At 38.0% G+C, this 19,545-nt stretch overlaps 1 protein-coding gene across 4 annotated transcripts in view; it reads right to left on the reverse strand.

Moving 5' to 3' along the window:
• Nucleotides 1-19,545, reverse strand: part of map7b (microtubule-associated protein 7b) — a 170,516-nt gene that overhangs the window by 49,264 nt on the left and 101,707 nt on the right. For 2 of the 4 annotated variants that reach the window (XM_041187174.1, XM_041187177.1), the window contains exons 3-8: nt 18,619-18,693; nt 16,776-16,939; nt 16,119-16,257; nt 14,019-14,129; nt 8,166-8,288; nt 2,783-2,931 (exon numbers count right to left, since the gene is read on the reverse strand). In XM_041187174.1, coding sequence (XP_041043108.1) covers nt 2,783-2,931; nt 8,166-8,288; nt 14,019-14,129; nt 16,119-16,257; nt 16,776-16,939; nt 18,619-18,693 — 761 coding nt within the window. The remainder of the gene's footprint in view (nt 1-2,782; nt 2,932-8,165; nt 8,289-14,018; nt 14,130-16,118; nt 16,258-16,775; nt 16,940-18,618; nt 18,694-19,545) is intronic. The other 2 variants (XM_041187175.1, XM_041187176.1) reach the window with 2 other exon arrangements.

Raw genomic sequence — 19,545 nt, forward strand, 5'->3', positions numbered from 1 at the left:
TGGAATCCCTTTCAACTGGGAAATTTATGGAACATAATTTCAAACCCACGGACATGTTTTGGCCTCATGATTGGAACTATAATTTACAAAAAAATAGAAGCTGCAGTCAGCAGTACAGTGTTGGGCAGCAAGGGGTTAATTTGGATATTTAGTAAAAACACAGCAACTCATCAGCAGGGTTTTGACATTGACTAATGCAATAAAGAAGTCTGATTAGCCAATACAATGGCACAAAGGACATATCAATACAATAAACTCATGGAATTATGCAATTAAGGTCTGCATCACAGACAATAGTACTCGAAATAGGGTCATTCAAACCCTCATTAACTTTGGAGTCAGGTGCTGTTACTGAGCCACCTCAAACAGCAGGAAAATTGCTCATACAATGAGAACTGATAATATTTATCTGGAGACATCATGCATGGAAAACTCTATATTGTTTCAACCAGCAGGAGCTGATGACATTTGTCTGGACTTTGCGTGGAATCAACTAAATGGACATTGGAACAACAGGAAATATGTTTTGACATGGCTGAGTTAAATTATTATAAAAGTAGAGCAGATTTGAGTACCTGGCCTGCAGTTGGAAGGACGGTCAGGGCTGGTCACCTTGACTCAGGCCTACATTCAACACTGGACAGATCAGCTGTGTTGGGGATTAAGTTTCAGCCAAATCGTAGTGATATTGGTCTGAGGGTTTTGTGAAGGTATGGGGCAAAAACTTGGTGTTTTTGCCAGTAACTTGTAACTTGTCTCAGCCATATCTTGATGACATTGGTCTGAGGTTTTTTTTTAAGGTTTCAGGACAAGACGTGGGGTTTTGCCTGTGTTTTTCCAAATTTAAACTGAGACATGGGAAGTTTGTGTGGAGTTAGCATTTTTGTAAATTTAAGCCCGAGTCAATTTTGGGGTTTTGTACTGTGGGATTGTGGGTGATTCAATAAAGCAATTGTGAATTATCAGAGGAAACTTGTCTCGCTGGTCATTCTGTTCAAGCCATACACTTGTGAGTCTGGTGTCACAAACTTTAGTGTGGAGAAGGTCTCTGAGGGAAAAGGGAAACCTCCTACAAGTCAGCCAGCAAGAGGTGATGGGTGAACAGGACTTGGTACAAGTTAGGACACCTCCAGCAGATTTTGGGTGACCTCAACTTTATAATAGGTAGCAAGTGGGAGGCCGACAAGGAGTGCATCAGTAAAGTGAAGTCTAGGAGAAACAAAGGCATGGATGAGGGTTTTTGCAGTAGGTAAACTGATTTGGGATGGAGTTGGGCAATGTTACAGTGGAAAATAAGTAGCGCTGGTGATGGTGTGGATATATGGTCAGAAGCTTATCTTGGGGTCAGATGTGACACAAGGTTGCAAAAAATTTGATTCAGCCTCAGACAGGTGGCAAGTAAAGGGACTGAGTCAGTGAATAGTGAGCAAACTGAATAGCTCGCTTTTTCTAATATTTAGTTGGAGGTAATTACTATTCATCCCGTACTAAATGCTAAACTTTGAAACAGTGGAGGGGTCGAAAGAGTTAACATGAGGTAGAACCAGTTGTTGTCAACATGTGTGTGTAAATACATATTTTTGGATGAATTTGCCTAGAGGCAACAGGTAAATGACAAACAGTGGGAAGGGTGGCGGGGGCGGTGGCAGTGCAGGAGTTGGAAGAGGAAGGAGGTGGCGGCAGCAGAGGAGGCCGCAGCAGTGGATGGTGGGGGGTGGAGATGGTGATAGCAGGTAGAGGGGGAGGAGGTGGGATTGTGTACCTTTGTCAGTCACAAAGGATGCCGTTTGTGACTTACAGGATCTGTTTCAGTAGCGTGGCAAGAGTGGAAATCTGGTTGGAGAGATAAAAACATGGAATTGCGGAAAAGATGGACATGGTTTGGGAGGTGACAACACGTTCAAGGTCTTGTCAGGGGAAACAAAGGCTGGAGGTGGTGATGCAGTTTGCAAGGTCAGAGAGGTCAAGGGTTTTTTTTTTGGAGATAACAGGCAATTTTAAAAGGACAGTACCTGAAGAGAGAGAACCTTTAACATGGAGGCCAAAAAAGGAAGTTGGGTTGTCAGCAGTTTAATGGGAATAGAGTCAAGGAGCAGGAAATCGGTTTCATGGACAAGATGATCATTTGTGACTATGAAATTAAATGAGTCTAAGGAGTTTGCAGCATGCATAGACAATTTAGCATAGTTCATAGCAATAGTTAGCATGTAATCAGTGTTATTTTATTTGAGCAGAATTACCATTTAAGGTGTCCTGCACAACAGTAGACGATTGCAGAAATTTTCCTTAGAATAGAGATGCAAATACAGTAAACAAATTTTCTCCATTATACTGCAGTTTATGGTTCAGAACATTGACCAGATAATTCTGTAACTACTGAAAGTTATACTTAAAAAGCTTAACTGAGTTCTCCTATAATAATTTTATTAAATATGAAAAACAACTTAAGACATTTTTAGTTTATTTGGATGCAGGCCACACATCTGATCACCTTTTCTCAACATGTTTGAAACCCATTTAATAATGAATACTGATTGCTTCATTACAAATTTCAAAAGAAGCTTTTTTAAAAGCTAATTTATGGCAACATTTTGTGTTAGAAACTAATACCTCTTTCTCAATTGTACTTTCAGGATTTAATGTTTTTTGCTCCCACAGCGAAGTGTTAGAATTCAACATGCTAGTAAATAAACATTGTTTGACAGGAAACAGTTACTTGTGGAAAGATTGCTATTCACTATATTTCTTGTGCACTACACATTATTGCAATACAGCTGCTTACCTTTGGAGGATGAGCTGGTCTCCTCTGCCCACTGACATCATGTGTGGCAACTATGAACCTTGGCCAGTCAGACATCCTACCATGAAGATTCTTACAAGTTGGTGGGGTAATAGAGCTGGCAGATACTGAACGAGGACAAATTGGGATAACTGCAGTATTATGATAAGTGGATGAAAGGAATAGAACAAGAATGAAAGAAGAGAAGAAAAGACAGCAAGTATTAGCTTGAAAGGAATGCAAAAAGAAAGAGTTACCAAAACCATTTCTGCCTGTCTCATAGGGACATAAGAATATAAATGCGTCGTGCAAAGGACTAACTGAAATGTGATTTTAGCTTTTAACTGAAACAAGTAGAAATATTAAAAGAGGCAAATTTAAGACACTTATACCAAACAAACTGGAAACTATATGTAAAATATCTATTTTAAAGCATCCCAATCAAAATGATTTCAAGCATCCCAATCAAAATGATTTCATCAGTACTATTTGCCTATGTTCAAGAAACCAATGCACAACACATTGGTCTGGATTTTGCTGTCAGTGGGGAACCAATTATTCTTCACGCTTACGCTTGCCCAAAGACTTTCAAAGGGGTTTTGTCCTAGAACTTTGTAATTAGAAATCAAAAGCCACACAGCATTCCCTACAGAACATATAGGAACAAAAAGATCTGGGTGCGTCTCCTTAACCAGATTCAAGAATCCTTACTGGGACATGCAGAGGCTAAACCAGGATTAGTAAATTAGTTTGGCATCGAATTAAATATTCTACGTAATGAAGTAGAACAATGAAGCGGAAAGGACATAAGAAATAGGAGTAGGCCATACGGCCCCTCAAGCCTGTCCCACCATTCAATAAGATCATGGCTGATCTGTCCTAGGCCTCAATTCCTCTTTCATGCCAGCTCCTCATAGCCCTCAACTCCCTGATATTTCAAAAATCTATCTATCTACCTCTTTAAATACTTTCAGTGATCTAGCCTCCACAACTCTCTGGGTAGAGAATTCCAGACATTCACTGCCCTCAGAGAAGAAATTCCTTTGCATCTCAGTTTTAAATGAGTGTCCCCTTATTCTGTAACTATGTCCCCTAGTTCAAGATACCCCCACTGATGGAAACATCTGCTCAACATCTACCCTGTCAAGCCCCCTCAGAATCTTGTACATTTCAATAAGATCACTTCTCATTCTTCTAAACTCTAATGAATAAAGGCCTAACCTGTTTAGCCTTTCTTGATATGTCAACCCCTTCATCCCAGGAATCAGCCTAGTGAATCACTTTTGAACTGCCTGTAATGCCAGTATATCCTTTCTTAAATACAGGGACCAAAACTGTACATAGTACTTCAGATGCAGCCTCACCAACAGCCTGTACAGATGCAACAAGGCTTCCCTATTTTTAAATTCCAACCCCCTAGCAATACTGACCAAAATTCCATTTGCCTTCTTAATTAATTGCTGCACTTTAGCGAGTTGCTCACCCTCAAATTGAATTTGAAATTCTACCATGTTGTGATCGCTACCTCCTAGAGGATCCTTAATTACGATCTCTCTCATTACACATTACTAGATCTAAAATAGCCTGTTCCCGGGTAGATTCTGCATTGCACTGCTCTAAGAAACAATCTCTGATGCACTCTACAAATTCATCTTCCATGTTACCCCTGCCAATCTGATTTGTACAGTCCATATGCAGGTTAAAATCACCCATGACAATTGTAGTGACCTTCTTACATGCCTCCATTATTTATTGATTTATACTTTGTCCTACAGTGAAGCAACTCTTCCGGGGCAAATAATGACCCTCACCCATGACCTCTTCCCCTTGCTATTCCTTATTTCCACCCAAACTGATTCCACATCATGATCTATTGCACCTATTATCACTGCTTACCACCGCACTGATACCTTCCTTTATTAACAAAGCCACCCGGCTCGTCTTCCTTTTTGCCTATTTTTCCAGAGCGTCGAATACCCTTTAATATTGAGTTCACAGTCTTGGTCACCCTACAACCACGTCTCTGTAATAGCTATCAAGTCATATTCATTTATTTCTATTTATGCCGTCAACTCATCCATCCTGTTACAAATGCTGTGTGCATTTAGATTTTACCATTATTACTCATTCTGGTTCTAATTTCTGCTGACTCTTGTGCTTAAACTTTCTGCCCCTTCCTGTCACAATTTGATGATCAATTGCCTCTTCACTACCTTGCACCCCTGCACTCTCGTTTCTTTTTGATATTTTAAAACTTCCCTAATTAGTTTAAATCCTAGTTATACGATTTGCCAGGACACTGGTCCCAGCATGATTCAAATGGAGCCATCCCAACGGAACAGATGTGTTTAAGAGAGAGATACAAGATAATTAAATGTTTTTTTTAAAAAGATCTCCAAAAATAATTAAAACATTTATTTTCAGTGCCAAAGAGGTTATTTGACAGCAAGATGTTAAAAATTTCTACATAAACAAATGGACAAACTCCAGCTTTTTCTAGCATGTTTGCTACTGGGTTTCTATCAGGTACAGCAGCTGAATGCAGAGTTCCTCGGTGAGATATTGTTATATCAAAGCTTTTAGATGAGCCGGGGAACTCTTGACAGCATATTCCTGACTTGTGTGTTTAACTATGCATCTATAGATCCAGATGTAGCTGTTCGATTTACCTTGCAATAACTGTGAGCACCATTAACCTCACTGTCATTTCTATTACAAAATCTGGCACAGTAACCTGAGTGTGTGCACTTTTCCTATGTACAAAATTAAAGTTATATGCTAGCACTCGGCTACAGTAGCAACTATGTCTATAATAATTGGCCAAAAATGCATACATGGTCCATTGCCATATCCCTCCAAGAAATAAATTCTCCCAAATTATCAAACTTTTCAACAGTCAGTAATGGTTTTGGTATCAGTGCAGCCAAAATACATGCATTGAGAAACTTGCACACATTTGTCAATAGTGAATAAGCAATAGATTACAAACAGCTGCTTGGCTGAAACACATTTAGGTACTGTAATTGTTCAAATTATAGTTCCTTTAACATTACATCCATTCAGCTGTCAAAACACTGATAATACACAAAGAAAGCAGGCACTGTAAGCTAGTAGCACAGTGTATAAAGAGAACAGAAAGAGAACAGATTTTTATTAGAAAAGATCAACAGAATAGGTCTCACTTTAAATAGAGCAACAGTAAAACAGTATGTCAGGCAATTAACTAAAACAAGCTTCAAAACAGAAGTGCAATATTCCAGGTGAGATACTGTTAAAATTACTTAATTGCATTAGAAAATTCACACTTTTTCCAAAGCCTAGCTTGCAACATACAAAGCTCAAGCAGTCAACATGCATCACTGCCACATCTCAAAATTAACTACCATGGATACTCTGATTTAATGAAGCAAAACAACATCTTGTTGGTGGGACATTAAGTTTAATAGCTGGCCAAATTTTGTAGTCGGTGGGTTTACAAACTGCTCTAAGATGTATTTTTAAAGAAGTTGGTAAATTGGACATACGCTAGCTGGATGTTTTACTTAGCTGATGGGAAAGAATTTCTCATTTTCAATTTTAAGTTGCATACTTGCCACATTTCCAACCTTAGTTTCAGATTCTCAGCTAACATGGTTTTAATTTTTATACTGGAGTATGACCCTTTACAACAAGTTTTGAATTTAAATCCTCTTGCATTTTATTTTCTTTTGAGCATTTCAGGTGTAGTCCTACAGTCTGAGCAGTACTAGAATCAGCTATCAATTTAAAAAGTAGAATAAAAAGGAGTTTAGAATTAGAACTTGGCACAAGATAATCATAACTGACCACCTCTTCCCCACCCCCCCCAAAACAGCTCACTCTTTCTCCCTCCTGTAATGTCCCCACATTCCTTGCAAGCAGCACTCGTGCATTAAGATACATGCAACATATAGAAAAGAATGTTCAAAACAAGTGTATTGTTGCAATATTCTAAAACAACTCATGAATGAATATGAAACAATTGCAGTTACGAGGAGGGAGAAATGAAAAATTTCCATTTGTTCAAGGGCAATATGGAAATTTCTTTCCCCAATTATCGTCTCTTCCTCTGCTGACTGCAGTATCGTAAGACGAAGTATCCATTGTTGGTAGCTTCCTATTGCTTAAATGAAATGGCCAGTCTTCATGTATTGGATATTTGATCACGGGGAATATCACAACTAAGTTTGTCCCTTTCTAACGTATAAACAGATTGACTTAGCGATGGTAGTGGACAGGAGCTAGCTACAATAATTTCTTTATTCTTTTGCCCTTTTTAGCCCTGAGATCACTGATCAATTTTAATGTCCCCACTACTGTCCTGAGAGCATAACTCAGTCAGTGAATTTGGGACCTAGTTGAATGGCTCAGTAATACACTAGAAGTTGCATTCAGGGAAGCCTAATTAATAAACTGTTAATAAACTGCTAATATTTAAACCAAATAAATTTCATGTAAAGCCTGTACACATCCATAAACTTGTGGGATGCAATCCACTCCATGCACCATATGTAGATATCAGGTTATTCACAATAAGAATATTGCACCGTTCAGAACCTAAATTTTCTACTGGGCATACAATCCACATAACTCTGTTCAATAGTACATCAACTTCATTACAAAAAAATGGAATGGGTGAAATTAGAGAACTGATTCCATGGTTAGAACAGCTTTAATAGGGATTGCTGGCTGGGAAAATCACAAGTCTGTAATGCCCAAATTTCCTATCAATTTAAGTTAATGAATGGAAAACCAAGCACAGTAGGCTTGTGACTTCCCAGCTCAGTGAACCTTAATCATCGCTTCCTCAAACCACAACACAACCAAAGCTAGATAAGCAATAAAGTCATATTGATTTAATTTATCATTACTTTGAAACCAGGAATTCTAGTAAACCAGACTGGAAATACAGCTTTGCACTGTTTACGTTCTGCATAATTATTGGTATCACTTCCACAATACTTTTTGAAGCTTGCTAATAATACCAAAGAGTCGATTTGAATGTTTCTCCAGTTTGGTTTGCTTGCTGTAGATCTACACCGTACTATTTAGTTAGTTAGTTTCAGATTCCAAATCTAAAATCTCTAATAAATTTCACATGATAAACTTAAATGAAATATATGTTTTAATACTATTAATGTAGAATTAGAATTACCCATTAGAATTAGAATTGCACTGTTGCAATCTGATCACTGGTATCCTACATATTGGGACAATGCATTCCAGTAAAAAAAAATGCTAATTTCCTCAATTTTCATACTCACTTCAGATATCCAAAAGTAACTAGCTTTCAATAGTCTGTCAACATACAAATAGTCATTTTAGCCCTTCATAATTAAGAAAGTTACATTTTAATATGGAGGATTACCTGTATCCTGACCATTCCCATACAAGGCAGCAGTACTTCTGCTCCTAGCTAGAAATGAGTGAGTAGGTGTCAGAAGGCGAGTGACAATGCTACTTTCCCAAGGACTGAGCTGCAAACGTCGGGCTATGCAGAATAGATAAGAAAAGTTAGACATCGCATACTTAAATGCATTTTGCGAGATAAATTGAATAGTACACACAGAAGTACTTGGCAGAGCAGCTGCAGGGAGGGCCTGAACAAAATAGGTTGTTTGCGGAGTTAAACATCGTGCATTGATGTTCAAGTGGACCCTTGTGTCATTGTTTGGTACTGGGGGAAAAAAAAAGCATTACCGGCAGCATACATGGCATTAAATTAATCAATAGAAGCCAGTGTAACTTAGTGGACTGTCGCTGAAAATAGCAGTGAATGCAAAAGTTCTACAGGCGTGTCAATAAAATGGCAGTATAATTTACTAGAAAATTGAACATTACATGTGATAAATTAGATGCTTCAGCAACATACACCTCCTTAGCTCAGTTAAGCATCAAGTCATAAGGACATTTTAAATCAAAGTAACCAAGGTAAAGTAACCAAAAAGTTGAACCTTTCACAAATATACAAATATTTGAAAGGCAATATATAGAAACAGGCAAAAATAAAATTAATTTCATGCATTGTAGTGTAAAGGGGCTATTACATTAAAACATCAAACTTGCAATGTATAAGCCTTCCAAAAATTAAGCTGCAATACTGTAATGTGAAACCAGTCTGGAAATCAAATCCTTTTGCTCTTCTGAAATTTTTAATTAGAGAGCCAATCTTAAAAACTATGGATGAATTACTGAATTGGAAAATGCCATGTGTGTGCACGTATGTGTATATAAAAATTATATATTGCAATTCATAACTGACAAATCCAAATTAGTACAGCATCAACCCTAATGACTTCTTTGAGAACATTAAATACCTCACAATTAGATTATCCCTTTATCTTCCATATTCAAGGCCCAACCAGTGGCACCCAGATCCCATGAATGAATAAAAAAATTTCAAGGAAATACAAGCCTAGTCTATGCAACCTGTCCTCAAAATTTAACCTTTTCTGTAATGGCATTACTCTGTTGAATATGCACAGCATCTTCTCCAAAAACAATATATATTCTTCCTGAAATGCAGTGCCCAGAACTAAATGCAGTACGCTCCAGATGGGGTCTAATCAAAGTTCTGTACAGTTGTAGCATAACTTTCACCCCTTTGTTTTCAAGCCCTCGAGGTAAAAGCCATCAGCCCATTTTCTGTATCTGCCCACTACCTTTTAGTATCTTAGGCCCAAGGTGAATGACTTCACATGCTCTTATATCAAATTCCACCTGCCAGCATTGTCCATTTATTCGAACAATTTCCTTTGCAACTTTTTTTTTTTACCTATGTCTTTTCTTTATCCCTCACATATCCAGCTCTCTATTCCTTCATCACAGTCATTAATAAGTACAGCAAAATGCTGAGCCCTAGTATAGATCTCCAGGGGCACCAATAGTTACATCATGCCAATTTGAGTATGTATCCATATGCCTACTCTGTCTCCTGCTCCTTAAATGATTCCTCACCCAAGCCAATAGGTTACCTCCGATTCCATGTGCTCTCAATTTAATCAACACTCCGTTATGTGAAGCTTGCCAAATGCCTCCAAGTCCATATCAAATCGCATCCATAAGAAAAGGTTTAGAGAAGGAATTCCAAAGTTTGAGACCTACAGTTGAAGATGAAGCCAGTGTGGAGGAAAGGGGGTTGGACAAGAGACCAGAGAACTGAGGGTTGTAGAGTTGGATGATGTTAGGGATAGGGAGAACGAGGCCATTACGTGATTTGAACACCAAGATGAGAAAGTTAAAATTGAGACATTGCCAAATCAGAAGCCAATGCAAGTACAGGGTGGGGGGGAGATGGTGGTGCAATGGTAATGTCACTGGACTAGTAATCCAGAGGCTCAAGCTAATGCTCTGGAGACATAGGTTCAAAGCCCATCATGGCAGCTGGTGGAAATTGAATTAAATTAATACATCTGGAATGTAAAACTAGTCTCAGTAATGATGACCTTGACAATTATCATTGATAGTAGTAAAAAACCATCTGGTTCGCTAATGTCCTTTAGGGAAGGAAATGTGCAATCCTTACTTGGTCTGGCCTACATGTGACACAACAGAACTGTTGCAGCACAGAAGTAGGAGTCCACTGTGTCTGCACCAGCTCTCTGAATGAGCAATTTACTTTGTGCCATTCTCCTGTCTTCTGCCTGTAACCCTGCATGTTCTTCCTTTCAGAATACAGTCGAAATCCTGCTTAAATGCTTCAATAGAACCTGCCTCCACCACACACACACACACAGGGAGTGCATTCCAGATCTTAACTTGCTACGTGAAAAAGGTTTCCCTCAATCGCTTTTGCTTCTTTTACTAATTACTTTAAATCTGTGCCCTCTTGTTCTCAAGCTTTCAACAGTGGAAATAGTTTCTCCTCATCTATGCTGTTCAGGCCACTAATGTTTTTAGCTACCTCTATCAAATCTTCTCTCATCTTTCTTTTCTCCAAGGAAAACAGTCCCAATTTCTTCAATTTATCTGCATTACTGAAGTAACTCATCCCCGGATCTAGTCTCATGACTCTTTTCTGCACTCTCTCCATTGCCTTCACATCCTTCCTGAAGTGCGGTGCCCAGGACTGGACGCAATACTCCAGCTGCAGCCAAATTAGTGTCATATAAAGGTTCAACATAACCTCCTTGCTCTTGTACTCTATGCCCCTATTAATAAAGCCTAGGATACTGTATGCTTAATTAACTGTGCTCTCAACCTGCCCTGGCACTTTCAATGACTTATGCACACACACCACCCTACCCCCCCAACAAAGGTCTCTTTGCTCCTGTACCACCTTTAGAATTGTGCCCTTTATTTTATATTGTCTCTCCATGCTCTTCCTACCAAAATGAATCACTTTACATTTCACTGTATTGAACTGCACCTGCCACCTGTCCATCCATTGCACCAACTTGTCTATGTCCTTTTGAAGTTCGACACAATCATCCTCCACAGTTCAAAATGCTTCGAAGTCCTCTATCATCTGCAAATTTTGAAATTGTGTCCTGTACACCAAGGTCAGGGTCATTAATATACATCAGGAAAAGAAAGGATCCCAACACTGGCCTCTGGGGAATTCGACAACAAACATTCCTCCAACCCGAAAAATATACATTAACCACTGCTGTTTCCTGTCACTAAGTCAATTTAATATCCATGTTGCTAATGTCCCTTTTATTCCATGAGCTATAACTTTGCTTTATAACTGTTGCGTGGCACTGTATCAAATATCTTTTGGAAGTCTATGTATGCCACATGAACGCATTCTTTTACCCCTTCAAAAAACTCCAGCAAGTTAGTTAAATATGATTTTCCTTCAAGAAATCCATCGTGGCTTTCTTTAATTAACCCGCATTGGTCCATGTGACTATTAATTTTGTCCCAAATTATTATTTCTAGAAGTTTTCCCACCATTGAAGTTAAACTGACTAGCCTGTAGTCACTGGGCTTATCTTCACATCCTTTTTTGAACAAGGGTGTGACGTTTACAAATTCCTCAGTCCTTTGGCACCACCAATGAGTCTGAGAAACTTTGGCCAGAAGCTCTGCAATTTCCACTCTTACTTCCCTCAGTATCCTTGGATGCATCTCAACCAGTCCTAGTGCATTATCAATCTTAAAGTATAGACAACTTATCCAATACCATCACCTCCTAATCAAATTTTAAACCCTTCTAATACTTTGGAGTGTCTAGATATATGGTTGACTCTTCACTGCCCTGTAAAATGGCCTAACAAGCCACTCAGTTCAAGGGCAATTAGGGGTAGGCAACAAATGCTGGCATTGCCAGTGACACCCACATCTCATGAGAAAATAATTTTAAAAAACAGGGTTTATGGGTGAACAGAGTTTGATGTGATTTAGAATAAAGGGAGCAAAGTTTTGGATGAACTCAAATTTGTGAAGAGTGAAAGATGGCAGGTTATTCAGAGAGAATTGGAATAGTGGAATCTGGACATAAAGCATAAATGAGGGTTTCAATAGTATATGGACAATATTACTGAGGTGGAAGTCGGCAATCATGGTGATAAATAGGATGAGGCCAGAAGCTTAGCTCAATGTTAAATAAGCTGCCAAGTTGTGAACAGTCCGGTTTACCTTAAGGCAGTGGCCAGGGAGTGGGACTGAATCAATGATGAGGGAATAGAGTTGGTGAGGGAACAGAGTTTTTGAGGAGGGTCAAAGCAAGTGCATTTCTGCCTTCCCAATGTCCAAATGGAAGAAATTCCAATTTATCAAGGATTGGATGTTGGACAACACAGAAGCAGTGGAGAGATGGGCAGTTCGAAGATACCTGCCCTGCAGACCGAATCCACATTTGGTAAGAAGCTTGCAACACTTACTCTACTGCACATCAAATCATAAATGTCTTCAGGTACCAACAGTATAAAAGCCTTAATGTTAGATATTCGTGTTTAGTTTAGGCAAATGTTTAAGGAAAAATTGCTGTATTGGAAGTGATTTATTTCAGAAATCCACATTTACATTGTTCCTTCATAAGTCTAAACTTTTATCTTTATAGCCAAATAGATTAAGTTTAGATTTGTAGAAGAATGACACTGGCAATAAAAATGTGAATTTTCACCGTTTTAATTCTGGCCTCTTACTTTGTTTTCCAAAAAGAACATTAAAAAGTTCTTAAAGCAAATTCAACATACAAGACCAAAAGGTAAAGCACAACTGGCATGGTTTTAGAAAATGGGATGGTTTGTTATTATGGAAAGGAAGTGTTTCCCAGACAGTTTCACAACTAAATTCATGACGCAGCCAATGAGCAGCTTGCAGACAAATGTAAAATTCATTCATCTTTCTTTAGAAAGACCTTGTTTAGATTCTGAGCAGGACTTTTCTGGTGTTGATGCAGAGCATGGCTTACAAGGTCGGTTAAGAAAGGATGCAATCCTTTGCTTGAGAGCTGTACAAAAATCAAATATGCTGTTAACGTGTCTCTTCTATTCTCTCAATTGTCCTCCTCTTCCCTTCAGATTATCTCTTGACCCAACTAAATCTCCAGATAACCTTCAGAACAGTTATTAATAAAATACAGATTTCCCAGACTGGCAAAGGAATGGGAGCACAGTAAATAAGAGATGCACTGGCATACAAAGCTAGTACTCTGGAATTTTTTTTTGAAAGACTCAAGCAGATTTTTGACCAAAACACTAAATTACAACAAAGCATGGCATTTCTAAACTTGCAAAGAGGAAATATTTAACCGCCAGCATAAGGCTGTAAGATCATACATCTTTTACAATACTGTCCTAATGCTTTTTTGAAGGTTGAGGGAAAAAAATGAAGACAAATTAATGGATCTTTTACTAAATGAAACAGAAACAAATAAATTAAAATGAATAAACAAAGAAGGATGCAAAGATGTGGAATAGGGATGGCAGGCATAATCAAACTTTAGATTTGAGATATAGTACCTAATGTTTCATTTTAACATTTCTAGAATGTATGTAAAAATTGAAGCATTTATTCCCACACAAACTACTTGGGCAATAGGAAAACAAGTTCAGCTGGTTACCATAAGTCAAGATACAATAGTTTTGACCAGATAAAATAAAAAAAAAAATCGAAGAAATATTTTAAGATTAAACCAACTGCTACCACTAAACATTCTTGAGTTTCTCTGAAAAGAAGAAATATTACACTGTACCCCCACCTAAAAGAAACTTAGTGTTTGTATTTCTTCAGATAAAAATTTAAGATGGAAAACATTAGGCTGAGACGGTACCTCTGTCTGGAGCATTTAATAATGTTGCTGATGAGGATGACAGCCGCTTGCTAATGACAGGATCAGCATGTTTCGTAAGGTTCATTGTGGAAATTGACCTCCTATCTGCATCTAAAACAAATGGAAATATTTGCAGTTGACTGCCTGTACACAGCATTGAAGCTTTCTTTGCTAATATTAAAGCTTGAAAGACCAACTGCAATATTTCAAATCAATGTTAAGAGTTAGGAAAGTTATGAAGCATGCTTCTATACGCAAGCTGCAGGGTTAAACAGCATTGCACATTTTGTAGAACGCAGAACTGGTTCAACTGAGCTTTTGTCTTTAGAAAGAATAACTAAAGCAATTCGTCACGCAAGATTAGTGCGGAAACGTAGCTGGCTAAAGGATGAGCTGCCCATATAAACTGAGGAAAGAACAAACTGTAAAGTGGTTGCAGTTCTAATGGAATAGAGCTCTGTTAGGTTGCACTTGGGAATAGAGTGTTCAGTTCTGGGCACCACACTTCAAGAAGAATGTACTAATCTTAAAGGGAGTGGACTGCAGATTCACCCAGAATGACATTTGGGCTAAAAGGGTTAAATGAGAAGAATTGCATACATAGACCAGCTTTGTATTCCTGAGTTTAGATGGTATAATTGAGGGGTATAAAATGTTCAAAAGGGTTGAGAGAGAAAATATTTCCTCTGGTGGGGAATCCAGAACAAGAGGGGATAATATTAAAATTAGACCTAGACCATTCAAGGTTGATGTCAGGAAGCAGTTTGCCACACAAATGGTAGTCAAAATCTGGAACTCTTTCTTCCAAAACACCATTAATGATAGATCAGTTGAAATTTTCAAAATTGAGATTAATAGTGTTTTTGTTAGGCAAAGATAGTTAAGTGACGTGGAACCAAGATGGGTAAAATGGATTTAAGCTATAGATTAGTCATAATAAGATTAATGGCAGAGCAAGCTTAACAAGCTGAATAGCCTCCTCCTGTAAAATACTTCTGCAAAATCAGTAACAGTCACTTTTCAATTCTGTAAAATAGGATAAAATGTGATTGAAGTTGAATACCCCATTCATCTAGAAGATGGAGATTTTGGGTTTTTCCCATTAAAGCGACATTTAATATTGTCTGTGCCTAAGCTCAAGTCTGCTCATGTTATTTCAACTTCCATTTTACTACACTGCAATTTAAATTACATGCATGGAACAAAAAATTTTATAATACAGTTTCAGTTTCTGAATGTCAGAAAACACTACCTAACTCTACAAATTAACTTACAAATAGCAAGAGGTAGTGATTTAAGAAACTACGTAAAGCAGTTAAACATTAAGTACTAAAATATAAAATATGTAAAACAGGTTAATGGGTTGATTATTTAGAAGGGGACCTTTAGAAGCACCACCCTTATTTCTTAAGTGGTACTCAAGGCCTGCTAAATCAAGATAGGAGAATGAAGATTCAACAAAATCACCTGGACAAGAAAAGAACAGATGCAAAACAATGATGAAGTTCCAGTAAGGAAACCAAAATACATGCCAGAATCAGTCTAAAGTAAAAGTTGATCAAAGTGAAGTAATACCACAGAAATGACCAAAAGTTAAAGACATTTTTAAAGATGCAGGAGATTGAAGCTTAATATCAATGAAAATGAATTTCTTAAAAAATATCTTAGTCATTGCACACCAACACCATTAAGCACCTAAATTAAAATTTGAATGCCCAAGACTCTTAACTACTGTAAAACAGAAAAACCCTTCTCAGAAAGGCATATTAATAAATGCACTGATTAGTTTCCCATGTCACCCAAAACAACTTAAATGAATTGCAAAATCCCACTTTCAACAAGGCATTGCTTCTCTTGTTATTAGGATTCAAGTACAAACAAATGTACACACTTTTGTCCCAACATTTTAAAAACTGCTTCACAGTATGTTCATTTCCAGGAAAAGAACATATGGAAGGAAAGTTATTATGTTTCATCAAAAAGCAAAAAGGTACTATTTTTTATAGTGGAACACTTTCCACTCTGAAAACTGGATATGACAGTCAGGACATTCCATGCTTTAACTAGATCTGGTTATCAACTGCAATTACACATTTTTACCATATGTCTTATAACATGTACCATCTCTGTTAATGGCTGCATTGCTTTGTAGGGCTCCACCCCACGACCATCTATTGGACTTCTGCTTTATTCTCTGACTTCTCTCAATTGTACGACGTACAACTGCTTCATGCCGTTCCTTCAAAGAGAAAAGCTTGCATTAGCTTATAGTACTCATCTAAAGTGATCCACAAAACATGGAAATATTGTTCAGCACATTAACAGAAATTTATGAGGCATGCTTTCAGTACAAACATTTTTTGTATTTTATCAAGATCCAAATGTTGCTGCATTTGATTATATACATAAATGCAATGGATCTACATAGTAAATCATTACAAGAACATTTATAGTTCTGGTACTGATTTGGCAAATAATGCTCATTTCCCTTCTCCATATTTCCAAAATTAGCATATCACATGGTTCATGCTTTGATCATTACCATTGCCCAAGGCCCATCGGGAAGTGCACCAAATTTTGAAAGTAAGTAGTAAAGATTTTGTAAAATCAGAATGCAGTAATTAAATTTTTAAAAATCAGTTTAGGTTTTAAAAATTAAAAGATTACAGATAGAAGCAAAGATATAAGGAAAGAAAGGGAGAAGGATGCACAATGCTCGATTCCTCCAAATTTATTGTAGTTGTTCGCAAAACGTACTTTTTCTTCTTGAAGTCTTTGCTTCCGTTTTTCTTCTACAGCTGCACGTCGTCTTTCCTCTTTTAGTCTTTGTTCTTCAATTTTCTTCTTACGTTCTTCAAGTTGTTTTTCATAATGCTGTCTTGCTTTTTCCTCTTTTTCAAGCAACAGTTGTTCCCTTGCAGCTAAACAATAAAACAAGATCATAACTTAAGTCTGACAACTGTTTTGAAATAAAGCCAAAGAAAACTCTCGAACTATAGGAGTAAAATTGCAAGTTTCTTGCAATATTAAAAGTTTAAAATTTCAAATGTTATACATTTTAATTGTACAAGTCAATGGTGCATCAATTCTGAAATGTCAAAACTGGATTATCTATGTGATAGAGTCTTCAGTCCTTAAATGGTATGCATGCAGATGATTGAAAGTTTTTTTTAGAAATAGGAATAGATCAGAAAAAGTCAATGTAATTTTTAGCTTCAAATTAGACATTTTAAAAAGCAGAGAAGCAATCCTATTTTGCTCTCACCGTACTCTAATTTTTGAAATGTTAACCAAAATCCATGCTAAAATATTGGACTAAAATTTACTGTAAAATTAACAACGAAGCTAAGACCATTCAATATTATTCTTGTAAATGCTTGAAAGCATCTTCGGGCAAGCACAGATGCGCAGTTAAACACAGAAGCTCTGACATTACTGTTTGAGATATACCGCTCCTCCATGAACTGCATGAAAGGCATCAGGCCGACTGGTTCCCCACTGGAATGTAGTGAACTGCATGAATTCCCTGTCCTTGCATGGTAGATATGGACTAAACTTGCCACAAGTTTAGGGTTTTCCCATTTTAAACTCAAGTGCCCTTTTTTCAAAACAGTGCGTTAAGCCTTAGTTACTGCCAAATAATCTCTCTGGCACGAAGAATTAATTTTTATAAGCGTGGAGCCCCATTCCTTTGGCTTTTAATAGTTGGAATTTTTTACAATCGACATTAAGCACTGTCTTCTTCCAACTCTCTCTCTTAATTCAATATATTTTCCTCTCTATTTTGCTTTCTGTACTTGATGTGATGTTAAATTAACTATTCTAACTTTTCTTAGTTCATATGCTATGCTTCAATTTGACTATGCAAGTGGTTGAGAAGATGCACAGTTACATCCCCTATTCACAAAACAGGCAATGATGACAAGTCTAATGACAGGCAGGTGTTCATTCACAAATTATAGCTAGCTTTGGTCCACTATTGTTGACTCCGCTTAAACACTTATGGGCCAGGATTTCACATATCCCTGCTAGTGGGTTTTTAGGTGGGGGAGAGGGGGTTGAAATTGAAGGAACAGGGTTCCCTCTGGGTTTCCACCTGCCCCAACCACTCAGTAATTTTACGTTGAGGCAGGCGCACTCACACCACCCCCAACCCTTCCGCCCCTTCAGAACTTCCCTACCCTCCCCACCCTGGGTCCCCTTAACTTACTTTGTCTTCCAGTCCTGGGACTTAGGCTCCAGCATGTTTGTGCACTTCCTCTTCAGTCCACTGCAGCTCTTGTCGCTGCAGGCACTGGAGACTGCCGGCCAATCAGATTGGCCAGCAGCTCTCTAGGGTGCGACTTCCTCCCGACTGAGGGGCAGAAGCCCCACCTGCAGTCACATAAGGCTCATTTGAGCACCTTCCCCGCCAACTCTTCGGATGACAGGAAGGGAGACCCCACCATCCAAAAAAATTCAGGCCATGGTAATACAATCCATATTCCCAATATCCCTTGTGAAAAAACTTTTTCCAAATGTTTAAAAAATCATGTGTATGTATTTTCTTAAACAGAAACAGAAAACACAAAAAAAATTCAGCAGGTATGTATTTTCTTACCTTGCTGCTTTTGTCGTATTTCCCTGCGTTCCTTGGCGAGTCTTTGCTTGTCATCAACACTAAGCATAGGAAGATCTGAAAACCAAGCAGCATTTTTACTTCAGAAGTAAGCCCAACTTCAGAGAGAACTTATTTGCATTACTCAAAATGGTTTAAGAATTATATGTGGCAGATCACAATATTAATTCTTCTGTGGGTATTTACTGTATCTAAAAATGAGGCTACTAGGTCATTCAACTCAAAGCTGTGCTTGCTTTTAACCCAATCCCATTATCCTACTCACTTCCCATAGTCTTCAATATTTCTCTTTTGAGCAAGTATCTAATTCCTTTCAAAATAATTCATGCATTCAGTTTGTTGTTGAGAATGCCAGATTCTAACCAGTTTCTGTACAAGTATTTGAAAATGTTGCCACTGTATCACTGGTCACTGGACATAGAGTATCTAGCAATCAGCTCTTGCAAACATTGCAAGAGATGATTACCCTAAAATTGATCATGCCTCTTAACTAATTCCTCTACATTTCTAAGAACATTTGGATCCAGTTAGTGTTCCTTACCTTGGCACTTGGGAGACTACACACCACTCCACTCACTGGTGAATTTTCCACTACCAATGCATTCCTGCACTTAATTCTTCTCTCTGACTCTGAAGCATTTCTTGTGACTTCACTAGCACCACAACTGACCGAGCTGGCCAAGTCCTAAATGACATAGCTGCTAGACTGAGTGTGCAGCAGGTGGTCAGGGAAAAATAAACATACTTAACCCTCATCCTCAACAACCTGCTTGCCACAGATGCATCTGTCCATGACAGTTTCAGTAGGAGTGACCACCACCGACCTTGTGGACATGAAGTCCCACCTTCACATTGAGGATATCCTCCATTGTGTTGTGTGGCACTACCACAGTGCTAAATGGGATACAT

The sequence above is a fragment of the Carcharodon carcharias genome, chromosome 5 (assembly GCF_017639515.1).
Source record: "Carcharodon carcharias isolate sCarCar2 chromosome 5, sCarCar2.pri, whole genome shotgun sequence".
In the NCBI taxonomy this organism is placed as follows: Eukaryota; Metazoa; Chordata; class Chondrichthyes; order Lamniformes; family Lamnidae; genus Carcharodon; species Carcharodon carcharias.